The sequence below is a fragment of the Ailuropoda melanoleuca genome, chromosome 20, assembly GCF_002007445.2.
Source record: "Ailuropoda melanoleuca isolate Jingjing chromosome 20, ASM200744v2, whole genome shotgun sequence".
Lineage (NCBI taxonomy): Eukaryota > Metazoa > Chordata > Mammalia > Carnivora > Ursidae > Ailuropoda > Ailuropoda melanoleuca.
Window position 1 is genome coordinate 29,736,939 of NC_048237.1, and position 25,273 is coordinate 29,762,211.

At 37.1% G+C, this 25,273-nt stretch overlaps 1 protein-coding gene and 1 non-coding gene across 2 annotated transcripts in view; both read right to left on the minus strand.

Annotated features, from left to right (window-relative positions):
- Window positions 1-22,747, minus strand: part of DLGAP5 (DLG associated protein 5) — a 35,646-nt gene extending 12,899 nt beyond the window's left edge. The window contains exons 1-12 of the mRNA XM_034648687.1: window positions 22,591-22,747; window positions 21,036-21,274; window positions 16,962-17,155; window positions 14,626-14,688; window positions 13,104-13,188; window positions 12,851-12,973; window positions 12,013-12,083; window positions 9,615-9,889; window positions 8,632-8,759; window positions 8,163-8,286; window positions 5,298-5,383; window positions 4,410-4,570 (exon numbers count right to left, since the gene is read on the minus strand). Of these exons, the coding sequence (XP_034504578.1) occupies window positions 4,410-4,570; window positions 5,298-5,383; window positions 8,163-8,286; window positions 8,632-8,759; window positions 9,615-9,889; window positions 12,013-12,083; window positions 12,851-12,973; window positions 13,104-13,188; window positions 14,626-14,688; window positions 16,962-17,155; window positions 21,036-21,273 (1,548 nt within the window). The 5' untranslated portion in view covers window position 21,274; window positions 22,591-22,747. The remainder of the gene's footprint in view (window positions 1-4,409; window positions 4,571-5,297; window positions 5,384-8,162; window positions 8,287-8,631; window positions 8,760-9,614; window positions 9,890-12,012; window positions 12,084-12,850; window positions 12,974-13,103; window positions 13,189-14,625; window positions 14,689-16,961; window positions 17,156-21,035; window positions 21,275-22,590) is intronic.
- LOC117797322 lies at window positions 13,500-13,607 on the minus strand. The gene has a single exon (XR_004622255.1). It is a non-coding gene; the product is annotated as a U6 spliceosomal RNA (small nuclear RNA).
- Window positions 22,748-25,273: the final 2,526 nt, after the last annotated feature.

The following is a 25,273-nucleotide window of genomic DNA, read 5'->3' on the forward strand; positions in this document are numbered from 1 at the left end:
CCCGCAACGCCGGGATCACGCCCTGAGCCGAAGGCAGACGCTCAACCGCTGTGCCACCCAGGCGCCCCCCAAAAAAGAATTCTTATGGTAAAATTGCTCACTGTTATTTTTGGTTTTACAAGCTTCCAAAATCTACATAAAGAGGGTCAAATATAAAGAACCATCCTAATTTATTTTTAACCATTAAATGTAGGACATACTCTAGATGTTTTTGTTTCCTAAATTATACAATGTGAACACAGAGCACAATGTCTTTTTTTTTTTTAACACAATGTCTTTTGCAAATACTTTCAGTCTGTGGCTTGCCTTCTCATTCTCTTGACACAATGTCATTTTAAAAGATTCAAGTAATAGATCCACTAGCAGGATGAGAAGTATGATCCTTATCCTTCTGGTATGATCCTCATCTCTACTAGTTATCTAAAGTGGTGCCCTCTGTGTGCCACTTTAGGGAAGATCAAAACAAGCCTTCCCACATTCTGGTCAGGGCTGACATTAACCTCCACTGGGCCTAGAACACACAGCCCCGAGAGACAGGTCACTGTGCAGGCATAAACAAGACGGAGGGCCAAAGATGGAGTCAGTGACGTCAGTGTATGGTCCTCATCCATCTGGTATTTCCAATCTCCTCCACAGAAATAACCATGGTCAATAGTTTAGCAAACATGCTTCCTATCCCCCTACTATGCATTTATACACATGTGTACTTTCAATTTCTCTCCTGAAAAAAATGTAAATTCCAAAAAAGACTCAAGATTACTCTTATGACCAACTGATGTTCAACAAATGTGTCAATGCAATTCAGTGGTGCTGGGAAAACTGTATATCCACAAGAAAAAAGATGAATTTATACTCTTATCTATACCATACACAAAAATGAACTCCAAATGAATTGGATACCTAACTGTAGAATTAAAACTACAATACTTTTAGAAGAAAAAATAGGAAAATCTTTGTGAGCTGACATTAGACAGAAAGAGTTCTTAGACATGATGCCAAAAATCACAATACAGAAGAAAAAAAATGATAAATTGAACACCATCAAAATTAAAAACATTTATACTTCAAAAGACAGCATTAAAAAAACTAAGACAAGCCACAAACTGGGAAAAAATATTTGCAAATAATATTTCTGATAAAAGACTTGTATCCAGAATAAAGAACACTTACAACTCAAAAAAAAGACAAACCCAATTTAAAAATGGCCAAAAGATTTAAATAGAAATTTCACCAAAGAAGACATACAAATGGCTAATAAACACATGAAAGATCATTAACATCATTACTCATTAAAGAAATGCAAATCAAAACTACAACAAATACTTTGCACCTAAATGGTTCTACTAGACAGACAATAACAAATACTGGTGAGGATGTGGAGTCCTAGGAAAACTCATACCTTGTTGATGGGAAAGTAAAATGTTAGAATCACTTTGGAAAATAGCTTGGCAGTTTCTTAAAAAGTTAAATGTAAATTTACTATATGTTCCAGCAATATCTAGATATTTACCCCAAGAGAAATGAAAACAGATGTCTACCCCCTAAGATTTGTATGTGATATTCATAGCAGATTACTCATCATCATCCAAGTATTCCTCGACTGGTGACTAGAGTGATGTATTTAGACAATGAAATATTACTCAGCAACGAAGAGCAACAAAGTAGAGATACACACTGCAACATGGAGGAACCTCGAAAACATCATGCTAAGTGAAAGAAGCTACATACGAAAGACTCTATATTGTATTATTCTATTTAATATGAAATGTCCAGAAAAGGCAAATCCACAAAGAGTCAGTTGCTTGGGGCTGGGAATGGGAATGGGGATTGACTTGCACATAGGCAAGAAGATCTTTTCAGGCTGAAAACACCGTACATTTGGATTGTGGCACTGGTTGCGCACAACTCTGCCAATTTACTGAAAATCACTGAATTGTGCATTTGGAACTGGTAAATTTTATGGTATTAGATTAAACCTCAAAACAGCTCTTGAAAAAAAAAAAAAAAAGGTCCCAGGAGCCAACTGGAAGAGGCTCCCAACAGCCAAAGTTGGGAAATGATGATCAGTAGATGATAAATGTAAACAATACAAACACATCAAAAACCTTCAAATCTACCTATTAATAATAATACTAAAAAACACATAATTAATTGGTCACTATTGAAGGATGGTAGTGAATCAACTCATTATTATGAAAACTGGTAAATACGTAAAAACTGGTCATAAAGCAACACATCATCATGACCTACACACGATTTATATCTGGGCTCTACAGCAAGGGAATTATGTTTCCTTCACCTTTTCTCTACTGAATCATTGTTTTTGCTTATCTGCTTAGTTTTTATGTATCTATCATCAATTCACTTCTAAAGTCTGTATAAACTGCCTAATACAATGTAAAAAGCAAACAAATCAGGTATTATTTGGTTCAGCTTCACAGAGAGCAATCTCACAGAGCCCTGTTGCCCTCCTGCTCGAACCTCAACTACTGCCTCCTAACTGCACACCTCAACTCACCTCAGCCCCCATCTGGGGATCAGTCCCACCTCCTCCCGCTTCTTGGTTTAGTCCCTCACTCATTTTTGTGAGATACATTCTCATTTGGTTTCCTAAGAAAGGGAACATGGAGGTAAAATTTGAGACTTTGGGTGTCTAAAAACTGCCTTTCACCCTCTCATGTGATTGGCTGGATACAAAACTCCAGGTTGGAAGTTATTTCCCCTCAGAAGTTTGACGGCATTTTTCTCTCAGCTTTCAGTGTTTCAGTGCTGCTGTTGAGAAATCCAAGGCTATTTTGATTCTTGACCCTTTGTATAAAATTTGTTTTTTTCTCCCTGGAAACCTCTAGATTTTTCTCTTCATCCCCAAAGTTGTACAATCACATTTAATAATGTGCACTGGTGTGGGTCTACTCTGATTCACAGTGCTAGGCACTCAATAGGCTCCTTCAATCTGGAATTCAGGTCCTCCAGTTCTGGGGAAAATTTTAGACTATTTCATTGATCATTTCCTTTCTATTTTTTCTATTCTCTTTTTCTGGAATTCCTATTATTTGGATATTATACTTTTCAGACTGGTCCACTTAATCTTCTTATCTATTTCTTATCTTATTCAGTCTCTATTTTACGTCTCTCCCATTTTATGGGAGATCTTAACTTCATATTCCATCTTTCTATTGAACCTTACATTTCTGCTCTCATAGCTTTTAACTTCAAAGAGTAATTTTTGTTGTTCTTGGAATGTTCTTTTTTAATACCTGTTCTCACCTGACAGATGAAATGTCTGGTCTCTTTGAGAATATTAACACTTGCATTTTAAAGTTCTTTTCTCCTTTATTATCTTCATTTCCTCCATCCAAAAAGCTTTCTTCCTGGGGTGCTTTGACTTCTTTTATTTCCCCCCAGGTTTGAGGCTTTCCTCAAATGTCTAATGATTATTGGCTACCAGTTCCTGAAATACTATTTTATACGTTCATTTCTTTAAGATTTTATTTACTTGACAGAGAGAGACACAGCAAGAGGGAACACAAGCAGGGGGAGTGGGAGAGGGAGAAGCAGGCTTCCCGCTGAGCAGGGAGCCCGATGTGGGGCTCAATCCCAAGACCCTGGGATCACGCCCTGAGCCGAAGGCAGATGCTTAACGACTGAGCCACCTAGGCGCCCCATATGTTCATTTCTAAAATAAGGTAAAAAACCTAGGAAGCGTCATCTCCTCGCATACCTCTCCTGATCTTCCTAGTGATTCCCTCTATCACAGCACTTTGTACATTAGAGTGAAATTGTATGTTGTGTCTGACTCTAATAAGCTACAAACTTCTCTGCGACAGAGAATGCGCCTTTTTTTTCAACTCCTGGTACAATGCCTGCCACACAGTAAGAACTCAATAATTGCTAGATGATCTGAACTAGTAAAGACTAAATTTGCTCATTTTTCTCAAATGTAGAGTCATTATAGTGTATGTTACAGCTGAATATAATCTCAATTTCCAAACCATATAAAAATCATCCTGACAACGTGGGGAAGAAATGGACATTATTTATAAAATTTAGACAGTGCTGGGGCACCTGGATGGCTCAGTCAGTTAAGCGTCCATTTCTTGGTTTTGGCTCAGGTCATGATCTCAGGGTTGTGAAACTGAGCCCCGGATAGGCTCTATGCTCAGCAGGTAGTCTGCTTGAGATTCTCTCTCCTTCTACCCCTCCCGCCGCTCTCTCTCTTTCTCTCTAAAATAAATAAATCTTTAAAATTTAGACAGTGCTTTATAGTTTATAAAGATATCATCTAACATCTCATTTAATATTACAGGTACCTAAAAAGCAGTTCCCATTAACCCCATTTTATTTTTGCTAACCTCATTTTCAAAAAGACCGACTCAGAGTTAACACCCTGAAAATGCTTGACCACATACCTGAAAACTGACCATATCCCAAAATCCATCCAGATCTGTGCAAGTAGTCTCCTTTTCACCTCGTTTATATTCACAATTGTCCACCAGCCCTTCAAACTGCTTGAACCTTTCTTTCATAAGGAGTCTTGTTTGCCCAACTGCTGTGCGAATAAGATCTTTAGCTAAAGGAAATATGAGGTTTTTAAAAGTTAAAGGACAAAACTGGACCTTTATTGCCAGCCCACCAGCTGATAAGAAGACCTCACCATAAATATCCTAGGGCTTATGGAATCAAATTCTTACCCTAATGCAAAACAAAAAATATCACTACGAAACTTTGTTTTACAAGTACTGAGCATTCACTATCTGCTTCAATTCCTGCTAAAAATTAGCAATATTCATTCTCATATATAATGTTGCACCATTAATAGCACTATACCTCTCCTTGTGTTTAATAAGAATTCAACCACAAACAACTCATCACACATCAGTATCTATGGAAGACTTCATACTGACAGAACACAGATGATTTTTTTTCTAAACAACTTCCCCGAATAAGTAAGATTAAGGAACTTTTCTGAAAATCTGTTCCATACTGATTTAGGTAATTTTCATTCAGAAAAATATTTTTGTTTCAATAGACAATACCAGTTACAGATGTCACTCATAGTTATATCAATCTAATAATAGGCAAATTGTCTAATTACCAGGAATAACAATCAATATTCTAATTACTTATATATTTTAAGTAGAGATATTAGCAAACATGTTGAGATAAGAAAAATTCTTGCTGCTTTGAATAATAATGCAACCATTAAGTTGGACAACCCTAGATCTTTATGTTTGGGATAAATAAAACCATATTTAAAAAAACAAAACTAAAACAAAAAAATATAAATGCTCCCTCACCATCATCTGGAATGTCCAATTCAAGCTTCCTGTCCCACTCAAGGCAGTGCGAAGTTAATTTCTCAGTTTCTGACTGAAGAATATTTCTAAAATTATGACATACATTTCAGTTTTACAAATGTTTCTCATACTAATATCTAAGTATTAGCATTATGAAACATGTAACGTTAGGAGGATAAAAAAGACAGTCACAATGGTAATTTTTCAGAGTTGATACCGATTTTATGAACTGTGATACATTAAAATGCATAAATACAAGTTGATACCCTATGTCCCTCTTTCTACACCCAAAACTTAAGCAAATGCTAATGCTAAGAGCCCACTTTTCATGCTAATATTTCCAATTTCTTCCATTCTTATTTTTTAGAGACTTTACAGAATCAAATGTTCCTTACTTCTCTGTCACTAGTTCTCTGTTACTGCTCATGGAACTAAGACCAACCCATCTCTCAAGAGTAAGCTGAAGCTAAAAACTGCAAGTATGAATTACAGTGATAGAGCCTTACAGATTCTCTTGAATTATTAGGCTTTGCTTGCCACTCCAAAGGCAGTGGTTCTCAACAGGGGTCAGTTTTGTCCCCTAGGACACATTTGACAATGTCTAGAGTCATTTCTGCATCATGAACTGGAGGAGCACTACTGGCCAAGGATGTTACCAAACAACCTACAATGTGGAAGATGGTCCCCACAATTATCTTGTCTAAGATGTCAAGAGTGCCACGGTTAAGAAACACTGGCCTAAGGAAAACGTAATCTGTTTCTTTATAAAAAGCATCCTCGCAGGAGAAACTGAGGATAGTGTTTGTTTCTTAGAAGAAAGCTTAAGCTGTTCATATCTAATGGCATGACAGAGGATGACTTAATTGATGAGAAAGGAGACCTGGCTTAGATCTGACATCATTTAGTTGGGTAAATTGCTTATTATCTTAATATCTCATAGTTGAAAACACAATGGATTAGCTAATGCTAAAATCCTTCACAATTCTAAAATTTCATGCTCTAAAAATAATTGAAGTGCCTTTCAAATATACAAAAATATTCATTCATAATAGAATAAATATTAAGACTACAGGCAAGATAATATTTCTTGTCTACTTTATTGGCAAAGCTCAAAAAATTGTTAACATTGTATTGGAAAAGGTATGAGAATGTTCTTGCTACATTCATTCAAGAATAATAGAATGGGGGCATCAGGGTGGCTCAGACAGTTAAGCATCCGACTCTTGATTTCAGCTCAGGTCATGATCTCGGGGTTGTGAGATGAGCCCAGCGTCAGGCTCCACACTAAGCATAGAACCTGCTTAAGATTCTCTCTCTCCCTCTCCCTTTGCCTCGGCCCCTTGCTCGCACACACACACTCGCTCTCTCTCTCAAAAAAAAAAAAGAACATGCACATAAACATATATGTGTCCATGCCTGCACGTGAACTATAATTTGGAAAATCTGAATACTGACTGGATATTTTATGACATTAATTATTATGATTATGTTAACCACAATAAGTATTAAGGTTATGTTAATAGGAGTCTTTAACTTTGAAAAATACCTACAGAAATATTTATAGATGAAGTGATATGATTATCTGGGATTTTCTTTAAATATCTTGAGTCCGAAGTATATGGGAAAAAATATGAAACAAGATTGACCATGAGCGATGGGGGTTCAGTGTACAAGTCCCTGTACTTTCATATATGTTTAAAATTTTCCACAATAAAAAGCTTAAAAAAAAATAGCAGTATGTAATAATTTCCTGTGGAATGTGGAATATTAGGGCCTTTCTCCAAATGCAGTCCTCTGATTTATTTCCAAGGCCTGTAGGTGACATGGTTGAGGTTCCCCAAACATGATGTTAATTTTCACTCTTCATAGTTGGAGAACAGTAATCCTATCTCATGATTTAGCAGGCCAAAGAGCTTCCTACCATTTCCCACTATCCTTCTTTTGTAAAATAAAGATTAACTTGGTTTGTGGGGGGAAAAATATATGAGAAAATAGGAACTCCCCATACCTTGTGGAAGGGAACGTAAATTGAGGTCGTTACATATTTTCGCATGAGAGAATTGGAAAGTATACAAGGTTGTTCTTTGCAGTGTATTAGTAAAAGACTGAACTCAATGTAAATAACCAGCTACAGCAATTTACTAGTAAGTAAATCCACATAATTGGATACTATATGGTCACCAAACACACACACATATCCACACTCACAAAGAAAACAACAACATGAAAAAGCTCTTTAAGTATTAAAATGGAATGTCTCCCACAATAAACATTAAACGAAAACAGAATAGTAAGCTACTGTTTGTATAAAAAAGGAAAAAATATATATGTTTGTCTCTCTCTCTATATATATGTTATCTATCTCTCTGAAAGTTTTCACAAAGCGTGAATAACACTTGCCTCCTTGGAAGGTTTGAACTGTGGAGTTAGGAGACAGTTGCGAAAGGGCTTCTCATACCTTTTTTTTTTTTTTTTTAAAGATTTTATTTATTTATTTGACAGAGATAGAGACAGCCAGCGAGAGAGGGAACACAAGCAGGAGGAGTGGGAGAGGAAGAAGCAGGCTCATAGCGGAGGAGCCTGATGTGGGGCTCGATCCCATAACACCAGGATCATGCCCTGAGCCGAAGGCAGACGCTTAACCGCTGTGCCACCCAGGCGCCCCTGTACCTTTTTCTACCTTTCAAATTAGAAACCACACGAGTGAAAATACTATCTACTGAAAAAATAATTAAATTTTAAAAAATAAATGAAATCACCCAGAGTCTAATTCATCTATTATATTAAGGTTAATACAGTTTTAATTTCAGTTTTAAATATCTACACATTAATACAAACTCTTACACTAGGAACAAATGGACGAACCTGAAATATGGCACATCATGGTGGGGCTGAGATATCCGATCTTCATTTATTTCAAGGGATGGGACTTCTTTTATTGTAAGGCCGTTTGAATTTTTAGTAGTCTCATCTTTATTTAAGACATGTTCTACAAAGAAAACACCACATATAAATTTCAAAGCAGCAATTTTTTAAATGACATCCCCACAAAAGACAAATTTTAAAAATCCTTCCATTTTTTTGTTGTTGAATTTTAACATTTTATTTCCGCTTCAATGATCTCATTTACCACATCTCCTCTAAAATGGCTCGATAATTTCGTCTCTTTAAATTTACATTATTTCCCGAACCCTTTTGTCAGGCCTCATTCCAACTCTCTGTCCAGATGTCTTTCCGCATGTTTCCCATCTCTTCTGATCCTGTGGGACTCTAAACAAATCTCTGATAAATCACGATCCAGAAGGCAAATAAAAATTTAATTAAAATACCATACCTTTATTCCAAACTGTTAGAGAACCCAAAGGACATTGTAGTTTATCTGAATACCGATGTACTGTCTTTGCAGAGTAAGTTTTACATTTTTGAGCCAAAATTTCTTTTGTCACTTCTTGAGTCTTATCGCTAAAAACAATAGTAAAAGTACACTTCATGAAGCATGAATCCTATACATCTAATTGAAGAATTTCAAAATTACATTGCTTTTTAAAAACCAGGGATAAAAATAGAAATGCTTACTTTTTATTTAATCTCTACACCCAACGTGGGGCTTGAACTCAAGACCCCCAGATCAAGAGTTGCATGCTCTTCTGACTGAACCAGCCAGGTGCTCTAGAAATATGTTCATTTTAAAAATAATATATCTATTCCAGAGCCAAAAAATTTAAACACCCACATAGTGGGGATGTCCATCTTTACTAATTGTAATGAGATCTAAAGATTTTGAAAATCTCTTAATGAAACAAACACTTAATAGTCTTGCTGCTGCTGAGCAATTTCTAGTAAGTTTGTCAACAGCTAGTCTGCAAAACAATCTTGCCTTTTAAAGATTCCAAATGATCCCCCCCTGCACCCCCTTGCCTCCACTTTGCAAGTTAATCATTTTTACCTTTAGAGGTCATTTTTCTAAAGTAATACTCAGGAAAAAAACACAAACAAACAAACAAAAACCCATGTCCAAATTACAGTATTACAGCAATAACTTCTTCCTAAAAATTTATTTCTAAGTGTTATAATAAAGTCACTTATTAAAAGCAATAACAAATTGTACTGTGAAAATGTTAATAACAGTACATAGGAAATATCAAAACTGTCAAACAGATTATTGTAGGCTTCTGAAGAATCTTTTTAAAAACCAAATTTTCATGATTTATAATTAAATTAACTACATAAGAACTTTTGAGAAGCACAGGCTAAATCTAAGAAAGGCATTTGTTACCCATCTTTGCAAGGAATTCATGATTAAAATTACGTTCTTACGCTTCTGTTTTTAGAGGTGTCCAGGTATAACTGGGTGTCAAGAAAGCATTGGCACTTCTGGGAGTCATAGGTGTTACTTGATAGGTCTTCAGACCATCCAGAGGCTGAAACATAAAATCCTGAGGTGCGAAGGAATTCTTCCCTTTCATTTTTGCAGTATTTGTCTTAGGCAAGTTCTCCATTTTTGGTGAGACTCCATCTGGATCCATTCCATCTGTTGCACTGGTTTGTGAATCCAAAGTATTTTCTTCACTATCGACTTTAAAAGAAACGACCTAGTTGTGAGTAAACAGAATAGAGTGAGAATTCCTCTTCTGGGGATATATTTGACCAATTTTTACAGGGCTGAAAATGTGGAAGCTGAGAAATATGTCCCACAACCATAATTTAAAGGGACAAAAACAAATACAATGAAATGTATACAAGGAATCAGAAGACCAGCTACACTAAACCTTTGCTATGATCCAGAAAGAGAGAACCAATCCTCATTATAGGAATAAATAATAGGTTTTAGGTGTTACAACAAATTAAAATATATGAAAACTAAGGTGGAAAATCTACTTACCTAACAAATACAGACCTGTTTTTACTTAGATTATGCTGATAATTACAATAGTTTCAGAATCCAATGTTTATTAGATAACTACTATTGTCAAGTACCAAATCCTTTTTGTAAATAATCTTGATTATAAATAACCTTGTCATATGAGCAAAATTATTTTTCAGTGTTACACAATAAGATGAACCATATAAAATGTGAAGCATATTTTCTTTTTCAAGTCAATTTAATTACTTGGTTTTTTTCACCTGAGATATAATTAACATATAACATTATATTAAAGTATAAAACATGATTCAATATTTGTATATATTGTGAAATGATCACCAATAAGTCTAGTTAACAATCGTACATAGCTATAGAATTTTTTTTCTTGTGATGAGAACCTTTAAGGTCTACTCTCTTAGCAACTTTCAAACATGCAATATAGAATTATTAACTACAGTCACTATGTGATATATTACATCCCCAGGACTGACTTATTTTGTAACTGGAAGTTTGTACCTTTTGACCCCCCTCATCCATTTCATGCACTCATTTAAACATACTTTTTAGAAGTTTCTATGTTTCTGATTTTCAACAAGATATAAACAGAAACCAGAATATTTCAACCTGGACAAGAATTTAAGGGTGACACTGTCCCTGAGGCCAACATGGCAGTGAAAGTAAAAACCTAGGTTAATCCTTAAGGAGGAAATCAATCTTAAGGGAAGACCTATGTGATCCAGCTGCTGGCTTGTGAAGATTCATCCTATACTGCCCTCATTGGAGGAACTAGGTTTGATTCTTATATGAATCTAGCCAGATTTCTTAGACTTTGGCAAAACTTTTATTTTTAAGGTGAAGGAACTGTAACGTGGATCATAAGCCAAGAAATTGGGCCCTTAAATTGGTGGCTCCTTTTTGAAGACTCTACTAGGTTCTATGCTAGATGCGCTATCAGAAAATTAGGTTATTTCATGGAGTGCCTGGGTGGCTCAGTCTGTTAAGCATCTGCCTTCGGCTCAGGTCATGATCCCAGGGTTCTGGGATCGAGTCCCACATTGGACTCCTTGCTCAGCGGGGAGCCTGCTTCTCCCTCTGCCTGCTGTTCCCCCTGCTTGTGCTCACGCACGTACGCTCGCTCTCTGACAAATAAATAAATAAAATCTTTAAAAAAAGAGAAAGAAATTTAGGTTATTTCATATTATTTTTTAAGGATTTTATTTATTTATTTGAGAGAGAGAGAGACAGCATGAGCAGGAGGGGCAGAGAGAGAGAAGGAACCTCAAGCAGACTCCATGCTGAGCGTGGAGTCCGATGCGGGGCTCAATCCCAGGACCCTGATCATGACCTGAGCTGAAACCAAGAGTTGAATGCTCAACTGACTGTGCCACCCAGGTGCCCCTAGGTTATTTCATTCTTAAAACTTTATGTAAGTATTGCATGTTAAAGACGGGAAAACAAACTCATAACTTGCCCAAAGTTATCTAGCTAATTGGAAGCAGAGACAATATTCAAACTCATGCCTAAATGAATCCAAAGTCAAAACATTTCACCCTACTCCATCTTATCTCTTAGTGAATTTCCATGTGAAGGTTTCTGTCAGCTGTGTTATTGTATTTCTCTATCTCCTGTTAATCAAGTTATGCTCTCTCTAGGTATAAAGCTCTGAGGACGTAATACCTGAAAGACAACAACAACAGTAAATCCTTTTGATGCTTCTTTATGGCTCAAGACGTTTTAACACACAAGTAGCTTAGCCCTCTTGAAGCAGCTCTGTATGCTTAATTTCAACTTTATGAAAGTAGCAGTGAGATTTTCAAAGTATCTAGAAATAAACAGATGTTTATACTCTACCTTGTCAGGTTTTCTTTCTATCTTTTTGGCAGGTCTTCCTTGATTTGGTGCTTTTCTTTCTGTTTCATTATCTAAAATAAAAGTGAAATAACCATTTTGACTAGATAGAAAATGCTGCTTTTAAAATACTAGGTAATTTGGAAAAGGAAAAAAGGCAACAAAAGGAATGTATATCTTAAAGGATTTTTTGATTAAGAGTCATATTATAAAATAAGATTAAAAAAGATGAAATTTCCTGCCAAGTATAGGCCACCTGTTTTCAAAACAAAACCAAGGTGTTGAGGTATTTTACCTTTTGCCTCTGACTATCAAATACATATTTGTTATAGAAAATTAGGAAAAAAAAGAAAAGCACAAAACCCACAAAATTTTAAAAAAATAACCCAAGATCACATTACTCACTAACAATCACTGTTGACACTTTAGCGTATGATTTTCCAGTTTTATCCTAGGCTCACATATTCACATACATATTTTAGGATTGTGATCATACTGTTCAGAATTTGATGTTATTCTTTGCCCACTTAATATATCATGTTCTTTCACAACACTGTTCTTTAATGTTTACATTGTATTTTGCCAAATGGATGGGCTATAATTTTTGGGGGGGCCATTAATTTCTCTCTTTGAAGTGCTGCTAACACCAATTCAGGTACTTCCACCTTCGATCCCCCACTGTGTGTAATGGGATGCTGAGGCATGGAAACTCCCTTAGGAACTGGAGTCTCCTATTTCCTCATCTCTTATTCAGAGTCGAACATGATAATTTTTAAAATTGAACACAAAAACCTCAAACCAAAACATTCTAGATCAGTCACTGGTCAGAACTAGTTCTTACCATGAGTAGCTCTTGTGATGGGCTTTTCTGTTGTAGTAGAGGAGACTGTTCTGGCAATCTGCTTTGTTGCTTGAGTGGCTGATCGAGTCATTCTCACCGATGTGGTCATTACAGGCTGTATAACTGTGGGAAAAAAATAATCACATCAAATGCTTTTTGTAATTATTACTGTTGTGGCAACATCAGAGCTTACAATAAAATATATAATATAATATAATATAATATAATATAATATAATCTGCTAAATTCCTACCTTTTTTCTCTTTGTCCAACACTTTTCTTTCAGCAGTTTGTCTTTGACTGGGTCGGACTGCTCGAACATCACTCCCATTATTCATCTATTTAAAAGATTAGGTGCTATTTAACTGCATTATGAATCAAATTGCCACTTTTTGCAGGGGGGTTAGTTTTCAAGTCATTTTATTAACTCAACAGTACAAAGACCTCCACCACCATATCTCTGCTACCCCCACTTTCTTCCAAAGTGTAGTGGACAGAGAGAGAGAGGATTGAGCAGACCCCATCCCCCAGGAGCCACTTACAAAAGGCAGTGGGGGGAGACATACAAAAATAGCAATGGATAAATGAGGGGCAACGGAACCGCAAATACAACACAAAGCTGGGGCAGTGGTAGGGAGGGCGGGGGGGGCGGGGTATGGAACACTTCATGAATTTGCATGTCATTCTTGTGCAGAGGCCATGCTAAACTTCTTCTGCATCATTCCAATTTTATTAGATGTGTTGCCAAAGCAAACACTCAAATTGCCACATATTCATCTGTAAATTAGCCCCTCATCTGAAATCTGACAATTGTAAATGACCCAACAAAAATACTTCCCCAAATAAAATGAGATGAAGAAAAAAGTTTTCCATTATATAAACTTCCTCACAGCTTCTTTAGAAAATGCTAATAACCTAAGCTATTAAAAACAGCTGACCATAATCTGAGAATCCTTAAACATACCAGGCATATTTTCACCCCAAGACCTTTGAATTACATCTAGAAACTTTTTCTGGATCGAAAGCTCTTCCCCATGGTTCACCCTTCCACTCTTTAAAGACTTCACTCAAGATGCCACCATCTCAGTGAGGCCCTGCTTGACCACCCCAATCAAAATTCCACCCGACACCTACTCTAGTACTCCCCTTCTCCCTTCAGTCTTTTTTCTACCTCCTCTATAATACTTACGACCATCTGACATACTATATACTTATTTTTTTAAATTGCCTATCTCACATGTAAGCTCAATGAAAACAAGGAATTTTGTTTATTTTGTTCACTACTATACTCTACAGAGAAACATGGTAGTGACTCTAACTTATTGAATACATGAAATTCAGCTTCCTCACCTGATGAAGAGGCATACTATTTTCCTCCTTGCCCACATCACTTTATTTTAGTAATCTTCCTAATAACTTTAATCATATGGTGTTTTGAAGACCCATAAGTTTTTAACACCCACCCTATGTGCTTTCTATCCCTATATACACTATGTTGACATGGAATGCATAACAGAAGCAAACAAAAGAGTGTGACACAAGGTTTAGCATACATCTCACAAGGGATGTCAGGCAAAGATATTTTAAGTGAGTACTTCCTTAGTAGTCAAGATGGTTTTAGGTCACCGTACCAATAATACTGATTTTGTACTATTAACTCTAGCAAATTAATCACCACACTTAAAACTGGTATTAGATTAAAAACAAATTAACTCTGAGAAAAAAAGTACAATTTGTCATCTTAGTAACAATTATCTACTAAGTGTCAACTATACCTTAGTCTGCTCCATTTGGTCTTTGGCCTTTGACCTTGTAATCCGTACAGAAGATGGAACAGCCTTAAAACAGTCAAAGAAAATAAAGTTAAAAAAAGGAAGTGGCAAAAGTTTAATTCCATGTCTCTTTATGAAATAAAGTTCCCATTTTAAAGTTAAATTTTATCCTTGATCATTTATGGCAAAAAGATACTTGCTGCCAACTTGAATACTTCTTTTTTTCTGGTTCTATCTTGACTTAAATTACATTTAAATTAATAGCTTCAAAACTTATTTCTCAGTGAGCTGAAAGAAATTTCAAGCCATATTTTCCTTGTGTTTGAATCCTTGTTAATATGATTAGCTGGATATATGTAGAAGGGGTTAGATGAACAGACTAGAGTATTAAGATCTTTTGTTTTGTATTTAATGAAAAGATACTGTACAGCTTACTCTCCCAGCTTTGACAGTTTGCCTTCAAGTCTCATGATTATGCATTTCACCACTGTCAATAAGAAAATGGAGACTTGATCACAAAATGTGGAGAAAATCTAGCATGAGAAAGACTGATTAAGAAGTGTTAACATATTTATCAACTTTGTAAAATTTCTTAGACAAAATCAGATTTCTCCCCTAGATAAGGAGAAATCCAAAACTCAGGGAAAATCTAGTGCTAAAGAAGTTAGGCTTTTCTCTAGGTTGCAGGGTTATCAGAATTCAACAATGGCTATCTAAATAAAACAAAAAACAATTATTGGTGAATCTTATTACTTAACACCATGATGGGTCTCTTGTTCCCCCATACATACTATAACATTATATTTATTTAAGTCTTTTATTTTATTTCCAGCATAATTAACATATGGTGTTATATTAGTTTCAGGTATATAATATAGTGATTCAACAATTTCACACATCATCCCGTGCTCATCATGACAAGTGCACTCCTTAATCCTCATCACCTGTTTCACCCCCACCCCACCTCTCCTCTGGTGACCATCAGTTTATTCTCTAGAGGTAAGAGTCTATTTCTCGGTTTGTCTTTCTCTCTCTCTCTCTTTTTTCCTTTGTCCATTTGTTTCCCCCTACATATATTTTTAACATATCTTTAAATAGTTGTCTATGGTTTAGACCAACGATTGTTATCTTATTTCAAAAAGCCAGCTTAAATAGACACATGAAAAAATGTTCAAAATCATTAGCCATCAGGGAAATTCAAATCAAAACCACACTGAGATACCACCTTACACCAATTAGAATGGCAAAAATTGACAAGGCAGGAAACAACATGTTGGAGAGGATGTGGAGAAAGGGGATCCCTCCTACATTGTTGGTGGGAATGCAAGNAAAGGGAAGAAGAAAGGGGGAGTAAACAGAAGGGGGGAATGAACAATGAGAGACTATGGACTCTGGGAAACAAACTGAGGGCTTCAGAGGGGAGGGGGGTGGGGGAAAGGGATAGGCTGGTGATGGGTATTAAGGAGGGATGTATTGCATGGAGCACCAGGTGTTATATGCAAGTAATGAATCATCAAAAACTAGGGATGTACTGTATGGTGACTAACATAATATAATAAAAAAATATTATCAATAAAAAAATAAATAAAAAAACAAAACAAACAAAAAAAACAAAACAAAACAAAAAACAAAAAGCCAGCTTAAATCTAACCCCTTCTAAGAGGTCTTCTTTGACATTCTTCCAAACATAAATAATCTCTCCCTCCTCTAATATACAGAATATACTTATCAATATCATTCCACCTGAGCACTACTGTATTAATTTTGGGTCCCTTCCACCTTATCCTAAGGTCATACACAGATAATAATCAAATAATCAAAGATCATTTAAATAAATCAATGAGATGCATGAAGCCCAGAAAAACAGGCAATATTCAATATACCTTTATATTATTCAATTCATATTTAAATTAAGAATGAGTACACAGTCTAAGATCTTTTATACTTATCTTTAAAAGAGCAAATCACTAGTGACTAAGTTACAAATCCCACTGCCCCGGTTCAAACTTCATCCTTCTTGACTCACTGACCGTTTCTTTTAGATCACCCCTCCTTCTATGCTGGGTTTCAGCACTCCAGACGCTCAGACCAGCCCTCCTCAGTCAATCACTGGAACCTGACTTCTGTCCGCTGTTTTCCTATCTCAAGAACCTATAAACTACATCAAGAGACCCGATTTTCATCTTCTGATTTACTATTATGTCATTCCCATCTCCTACCAACAAGTTAAATGAATACAGAGAGTTAGGGGAAATGGTTATTCTAGTTATTTAATCTCTTAAAGAAAATTCCAGTTAAAAGAACTATTCCTCTATATCAAATTAGGATAGTAAATTTACCTTTTTTGGCTCAGCTTTCACAGTAGTCTGGTTTGATAACAGAAAACAAGGCATATCAGGTCTATAAAGACCCACTTTAAATACTCCTCGTTTAGCTTTCTCTCTTTGCTCTTTCAATTTCTGAAGCTGCTTTTCTTCTTTGTATTTTTGGAGCATTTGCTTTCGTTGATCACCTAGAACAGTTTTCATTGACCCTAGGCAGAAAAAACCCAGAGTATATAATATATTTCAGAAAAACAGTTAGGCAAATGTCTAACTTCTAACTTCAACTGCTGTTAAGAAATGCTTTCAGTAACTTTTATTAATTCCTTAGCACTCTAACCACAAGTTATTTCAACCCCTATTCTTTTAAAATTTATATTTATTTTGCTTTTGTCTTTTCGAATATTTATTAACTGCTTGCTACACACTAACCATGTATTACTTCACTTTTGAATTAATGAACTTGTATGATAGCCAACCTCTAAGCTGACCCCAGTGATTCTCACCTCCTGGCAATGGTGCCCATGTGTCATCCCTTCTCACACTCAATAGGGCTGACCTGGATAACCAAAAAGCACTGTGAATTGATGGAGGGTGACTCCCAAGATTAGGTCATTAAAGACACTAAAGTGTTTGCCTTGCCCCCTTCTTGGATCACTTGCTGTGGAAGAAGCCAGTGGCCTTGTAGAATCTTAAGGGGACTCGATTGGCCCTATGGAGGTGTCTACATGACAAAGTTCTAAGGCCTCCTGCCAAAAGCCAGCATCAACTTGCCAGTCATGTGAGTGAGTTATCTTGGAAGCAGATCATTCAGTCTGAGTCAAGCCCGCAGATGCGTCCCCGGATGACATCTTGACTGTAACCTCCAGAACCACCCACTTAAGCTGCACCCAAATTCCTGACCCACAACCATTGTGTGAAATAATAAATGTTTATTGTTTCAAGCCACTAAGTTTTAGGTTAACAGATACCCCAATATTAGGGCTACTAGTCAGTTTCTTCAGTTCAACTTAGGTTTCCACCTACATACTGTTTGTTTTAACTGGCTTGGGAAGTATAAGGGGCTACGTGCAAGACATGCTTAGGCAGCATGAATAATGAGAGAATTTCTGCCCTTGAAGGGCTCACAGCATCCTGGAGAAATGAACAGTTTCAGTCTGGTTTAGTATGAAACAAATAGGAGAATGCACACAATAGAAATCAGAATAAACCTCCATGTGGGAAGATAAGGAAAGGCTCCTCAGAAAAGAGAATACCTGAAAAAGGTTCTGAAGAATGAGTCTACGTTTGCCCGCTGGGTAAGGGTTAAAAAAAATTCATGAAGATAACGGCCCAACTACATAAATTTGCTAAAAAAAAAGTATGTACTTAAAATGGGTAGATTTTTTATGCCATGTAAATTACACCTCACTAAAGTTGTTTAAAAAAAAAGCCAGAGAACAGAACGTGCAAAAGCTCAGATGCTGGGGCGCCTGGGTGGCACAGCGGTTAAGCGTCTGCCTTCGGCTCAGGGCGTGATCCCAGCGTTATGGGTTCGAGCCCCACATCAGGCTCCTCTGCTATGAGCCTGCTTCTTCCTCTCCCACTCCCCCTGCTTGTGTTCCCTCTCTCGCTGGCTGTCTCTATCTCTGTCAAATAAATAAAATCTTTAAAACAAAACAAAACAAAACAAAACAAAACAAAAAAAAGCTCAGATGCTGAAATGGTTAACAGATAAAACCTCTGTAACCTCAACTTGCCTTCATCTCTTTCTAACAGAAACCTGGCTCTCTCTGAAGATAGTCTCCCCAGCTGTCCTCTCACACAGTTGACTGTTTTTTGTTCTCACAATGATGCAATCACTGGACCTAAAGAGGGGAGGTGTTCTCATCGCTGCTTCCCAGTGATTTCCTCCTCGTCACTAAAAGATCCCATCTTTACATTTCATGTCATCAGATCACACTATCCAGTACCCTGGTCTGTTGTCTATAGGCCCTCCAGGTTTCCTCTCGTCCCTTGAAGGCTTTAGCTGCTAGCTCACTGTTGCTGTCTCCATCACTATCATTGTACAAATCCTGATGACCCCTCCAATACGCAGGCTTCTCAATTCTTAGGCTTTCTTTCCTCCAATGATCACCTGATGGTCACATCCATGCCAGTATTTCAATCTTTCTCATGTTGTGACACAAGTAAAAGATAACATTTAGACACCACACTGGACCAAGCAGATCTGCTTATGACCAAACACAACCAGCCAGAGAGAGATCTCTGACCAACCCAGGTCCTTACAGAAACATCAATATTTTGTCACACCTGTATTCATTTGTAACACAATTGGCACCCTACTTCTCATGCTATGGTCCTACTGAAGAAAGCTAGTCAGTTGTCCTACAGAATGTCCTGCACCGTATATTTGTTTATCTGCTTTCTCACGTTTTTTACTCATTCCTCTAGCATTCATGTTTTCTATAAACTGGAAATTATATCTAAGGTTTTGATTAGACTCAAGTTCAACTTTTGGGGCAAGACTATGTCCTGAGTGGTGCTGCCAAAAACCTTGGAGTCATCCTGACTTTTCTTCCTTTATCAACCCTACATCTAATCCATTAGGAAATTCTATTGGTCCAAGCTTCTAAGTATATCCAGAATGCAACCATCCATATTTAATGCTACCACTTTGATCAGCCATCATCAACTAAATTATTTCCAGAGTCTCCTACTTGGGTTTTCCTGAGGCCATGCTTGCCACCCTACAATCTATTCACAACAGAGCAGCCAAAGTGTTGCTTCTAATACACTAATCAAATTTATATAAACACCTATTAATCCCTTCATGACTTTTCATTTCACTCAAAGGCTCCAAAGGGATGGGAGCTACCCCTTATTCATTCTTCTCTAGCCATGCTTGTCTACTTGCTTTCTCTGGAACACACCAGGTTCACTCCCACTTCTAGTCCTTCGATTTGAGATTTTGGTCAAGGAATAGACCATTTGAGGGGGCAAGAGAAGAGGCAAGGAGATAACTTAGGAGTCATAACATCACTGCTTCCCAGACAAAAAATGTCTAGTTCCTCCTTGAGAAGCCATCCGCTATCATTCTATGGCCCCATTTTCATTTCCTCCCAACTCCTAAGAGATGTTGTTCTTTACTTTCACCCCTTCAACTACCAGTCCATTTCCTCTGACCTTCAAACATGCATGGATCACTTCATCTCAAAAACAAAAACAAAATCCTATAACACTTTTATCCAATTCTTTTCTCTCACTTTCCTTTAGAATCACAAACATGATAAATCCAGAAGAAATCGTTTAGCCCAACACTCTCATTTACAGAATTAAGGTTGAATATGTAGGGTGTCTTGTAAGTGCCACATATTACAGTGGTCCTGGAAATAATAAAATTGAAGTAGTGGATAGTTAACTTAGCACCCCATTTCATTCTCCATAAAACTTCTAAAAAAAGACTATCTCTGTCATTTATTCAGCTTTATTTCACTGCAATCCAGCTCCTAATGCCTGCTATATAAATGCAACTAAATAGGAGTCCAGTGACTCTTTTTGGCAAAATTCGAAAGTAATTTCCCACTTCTGTTCCTTCTTGTCTATAGCATCCCTTGCTTTCTAAGACACTCTACTTTTACTATCTTTTGCTGAGATCATTCCTTTCTTCTTTAATTGTTTTTTTCCTTCCTAGTGACTCCAAGTCTTTTTAGCAAATTGCAAGGGTGAATTCTTTGCTCTTCTGAGAAACATTCCCATTGATAAGGTATCCTTATTCAATGGATTCTTCAATCAGTTCTCTTTTTAATGCCCCTTATCAATTTCTCTTGTCAACAGTTTTCTTACCAATCTCCAAAAGTAAGAACTTTAGGATTCCTATTAGCTAATATAGATAATACAGTGTTATAATACTCATAGGTGAAGGGCTTTAGCCTAGCCAGGGACTTGCACAGCCTTTACCTGAAAGAGCATTTAGTTGTAGAAAATAGCAAGTTACCTGGAATGAAGTTTCAAAACTCCATGCTTCTGTTTAGGGTTTCCTTAACCTCGGGTATTAAACCAAATTTTATTCACTCTTCAAAGCATTTAAAGTTACAATAGACCTTTACTTACTTGTCTTGACACTGGCCTTTTCTGGAACAAGCTTCTGACATGTCTCATCTAATTCAAGAAGAATTCTATTTTCCAAGGTTGGAATGTTGACATCTTTCAAACCAAAGTGTCTATTTCGTTCATATTCCTTATGTCTGTTTTCTTTTTGAGACAGTGATTTCCTATGAGCAATTCTGGTTCTAATCATGTCGATACTTAAATCCTTTCTGTGTCGACTGGCAAAATGTGATGAAGACATCCTATCAAAGGAAAAAAGAGACCAACTTCCGTGGATTTTTATTATTTAAAAAATTAAGATTTCAATTCAACTCCTGTCCTATCTCAGAGTCTTTGAAAATAAAAACATTAAAATGCAAAAAAAAAAAAAAAGGAATATGTAACACTAAAGAGAGGGAAGGAGATTATCAAAAGATGAAACACATTTTTCATTTAGTTCTAAATAGGAACTTGCTTGAGAGATAAAGTGAAGCCCAAGAAGCTATGGTCCAGAATATAAACAAAAGGCATTAGGAAGTTAAAGAAATCATAAGCGCCCTACATTCTTCAACAAGAATAACTAAGAAATCTGCCAGAAAACAGATAAAAGAAAAATCTGCATAAGAAATGCAACAAAGTAAAATGTTACATGATTTAAAGCAATCAACAGAGTCTAAAAATGAGAATGCATGTGACCTGGATTCCAATAAGATTCTTTTTCAAGAGCATGGGGAAGTGACAAAGGACTGTGTTTTGTTTTCTTTTTTAAGTAAACCTTACACCCAACCTGGGCCTTGAACTGGCTACCCGGAGATCAAGAATCCCACATTCTACCGACTGGGCCAGCAGGCACCCAAAGACTGTGCTTTTCAAGAATCCTCCTCTACTATTTGATTTGTCACCTCCTGCCAAGTATTAATTTGGTAAATATTAAAGAAAAAATAAAACTTACAACTAGTTATTTTAAAATACAGCATACATTATACACGGGAGAGAAAGGAAGGAGAAGGAGAAAGAGAACTAACACTAACAGGGTATTTAATAATCACTTAAACCCTAAAAGATAGTATTAGCGCCTTATACAGATGAGGTAAATTAACTGCTCCCGTTAGCACGACTAAAGGGTGGTGGAACTGGCTTCCCAAGTCAGGCAGCCTGGCTTTTCACATACATCTAAGCTCTGTTCTTTGACTTACTGGAGTTTCTTCCAGCTTGAAAATCTAGAAATGCCTTAGTCTTGCTTGCCTAGAAGTTCTCAACCGGGGTGTTTTCAGTTTTCACGGGATCTGAGAAGAGCTACTGGAATTTAATGTTGGGGCCAACAATCTTAGCAGTACCTACTAAATACTGTCCCGCCCCAAAGGCTAATGCATAACGCTGACTATTACACAGGTCAGGGCAACAAACAAATTTACTCTCCTGGAAGACTGCGTCATCAGTTACAGGGAGGACTTGTAACACGGTCCTAAAGGAGACTCCCCTGAGCTGCGTCCCGCCCACCGCCTCCGTCCTTCGACCCTTCCAGACCTTCTACAAAGCAGGCCAGCTCCCTCCCGCCAGTTCCCCAGCACCCGCCTACCTGAGGCAGCTTCTGGAGTAATACCTCAACAGAACTAAAAGTCAAGGAACCCTCTGGGTCTGAAGAACCACTGCCGCCTCCGAAGCAAGAACCCCTACAACCAAGAGCTCCGCAAAATTCAAACTTCCCGCACGGAGCCTCTGATTGGAGGGGTTTTAACCAACACTTCCGGGGAAATGCCCGCCTCTTCCCTTCGAAGAAGCTTGCGATTGGTTTGTTCCCTGCGACATTTGAATTGATTGAAAGGTGAACGGAAGGTTTTAAGGATGGGTGTGAGTGGAATGAATGGGCAGGTCTGCAATTGATGAGGGGCGGAGCAACGGGGTTTCCGGGCCTTGGCCTGCGTTAGCGGCCCAGGAGTGCCCCGTGCCCCCAGGGCTTCCGGTATCTGAGAAAGCACCTCGGCTTTCGGAGGAGAGGGACCCTAGAGCTTCCGGGGATTTTTAATGTCCCTGTTTAGTCACAAAAATCAGAGTTTATTGGACTGTTTTCCTCAACGTTTCGAAGGAAGGACTTAGCACATCAAATTTCTTCTTTCATTGTTTAGTGTCAGCTTTTCAAGGGTGCCAGTTTTTGTTTTGTTTTGTTTTGTTTTGTTTTGTTTTGTTTTAAAGTAGGCTCCATTCCCAGGGGTAGTCCAACCTAGGGCTTGAACTCAGGACCCTGAGACCAAGACTTGTGCTGAGATCAAGAACTGGATGCTTAACCACTGAGGCACCCAGGCACCCTGCCAGTCTTTTTTTTCCCTCCGTTTTTTTTTTAATTGAAGTAAAATTTAAATACAGAGAAAAACAGTTTCTTTCAGTGTAGATTTGATGAGTTTTACTAAATGTAAAGAGCTGTGTAACCACCACCAAGAGTTCCTTAAAGCCCCTTTCCAATCTCCCACCTTTTAGACAACCACTCCTCTGAAGTCTTATCATCATAAAAATAAAGGTGGTAGGTATTCTTTCACATCCGCCTTCTTTCTCTCCTGTTTTCAAGATCCATCCCTATTGTGAAGTGAATTAACATTTAGTAGTTGTTTTTATTGTCAAAAAGAATTCCATTGTATATAATTGACCCTTTAACAACGTGGGTCCATTTATATGTAGTTGTTGTTGTTTATAAATATAGTACTATAAATGTATTATCTCTTCTTTATAATTTTCTTAACATTTTCTCCAGCTTACTTTTTTGTAAGAATACAGGATATAGTACCTGTACAAAGTATGTTAATCAACTGTTTATGTTATTGGTAAGGCTTCCTGTCAACAATAGGCAATTTGTAAAGCTTTGAGAAAGTCAAAAGTTATACTCAGATTTTCTGCTGTGAGGGGGTTTGGAACCCCTAACCCCCTGTGGTTTAAGGATCAACCATACTTTGCTTACCCATTCACCTACTGATGGACATTTAGATTGTTCCAGTTTTTGGTTATACAAGTCTTTTTGTGGGCGTTTTTTATTTCTCTTGGGGTGGAATTTCTGGGTCATTGTAGGTAAGCTTAATTTTATAAGAAATTGACAAGCAGCTTTCCAAAATGGTTGGACCATTTTACACTCCCACTTGTGATGTATAAAAGCCCCAGTTGTTCCACATGCTTGCTAACATTTGGAGTCATCACTCTAATTTTAACCCCTCAAATGGAGAATAGTGTAAGAAAGGCAGGCAGGGACGGAGCACACCCCAAAGAGAAAACTACCCTCAAAAGGATTTTAAGGCACACTGGAAGGAGCCCTCCACCCTTTCCCACTTGAGCAACTACCTGATAGATGAGCGTGTGGACAAAAACCTGATTGGGTGACAGGAGCATGGAGGTTAATCAGATTAAAACAGCCCCCCAACATTCTCATAAAAACCTCTAGACTTAATGGGGCACCTGGGTGGCACAGCGGTTAAGCGTCTGCCTTCTGCTCAGAGCGTGACCCCGGTGTTATGGGATCGAGCCCCACATCAGGCTCTTCCGCTATGAGCCTGCTTCTTCCTCTCCCACTCCCCCTGCTTGTGTTCCCTCTCTTGCTGGCTGTCTCTGTCTATATCGAATAAATAAATAAAATCTTAAAAAAAAAAAAACAACCCTCTAGACTTAAAGCTCTGGTGGCAACCCTTTTGGGTCCCCTCCTTCTTGGGGAGCTTTGTACTATCACTCAATAAACTTTGCTTTGCTGCCCACCACTCTTCTTCTTGTCTGCCTTTTTAAGCTTCAAAGTGGCGTGACCAAGAACTGTGGGCACTGAAGGAAAAGAAATCCTGAAACACCTCTAGTGGGTATTGAGTTTTAATTTTGTAGTTCCCCCAATGTCTAATGATGATGAGCATCTTTTCATGTACTTATTGACTATTTTTATATCTTGTGAAATATTTCTTCAAGTCTTTTGCCTGTTTTTAAAATTGGGGGTTATCTTTTTAAATTTGGTTGTCTTTAAAGTATTCATTTGTAGTAGTTCTATCTCTTCTGGGTACAAGTCCTTTGTCATATATATATATGTATTTTGAATATATATACATATATATGTATTTTGAATATATATACATATATATGTATTTTGAATATATATATGTATTTTGAATATATATACATATATATGTATTTTGAATATATATACATATATATATGTATTTTGAATATATATATGTATTTTGAATATATATATGTATGTATTTTGAATATATTCTTCCAGATATTGGTTGACTTTTTTAAAA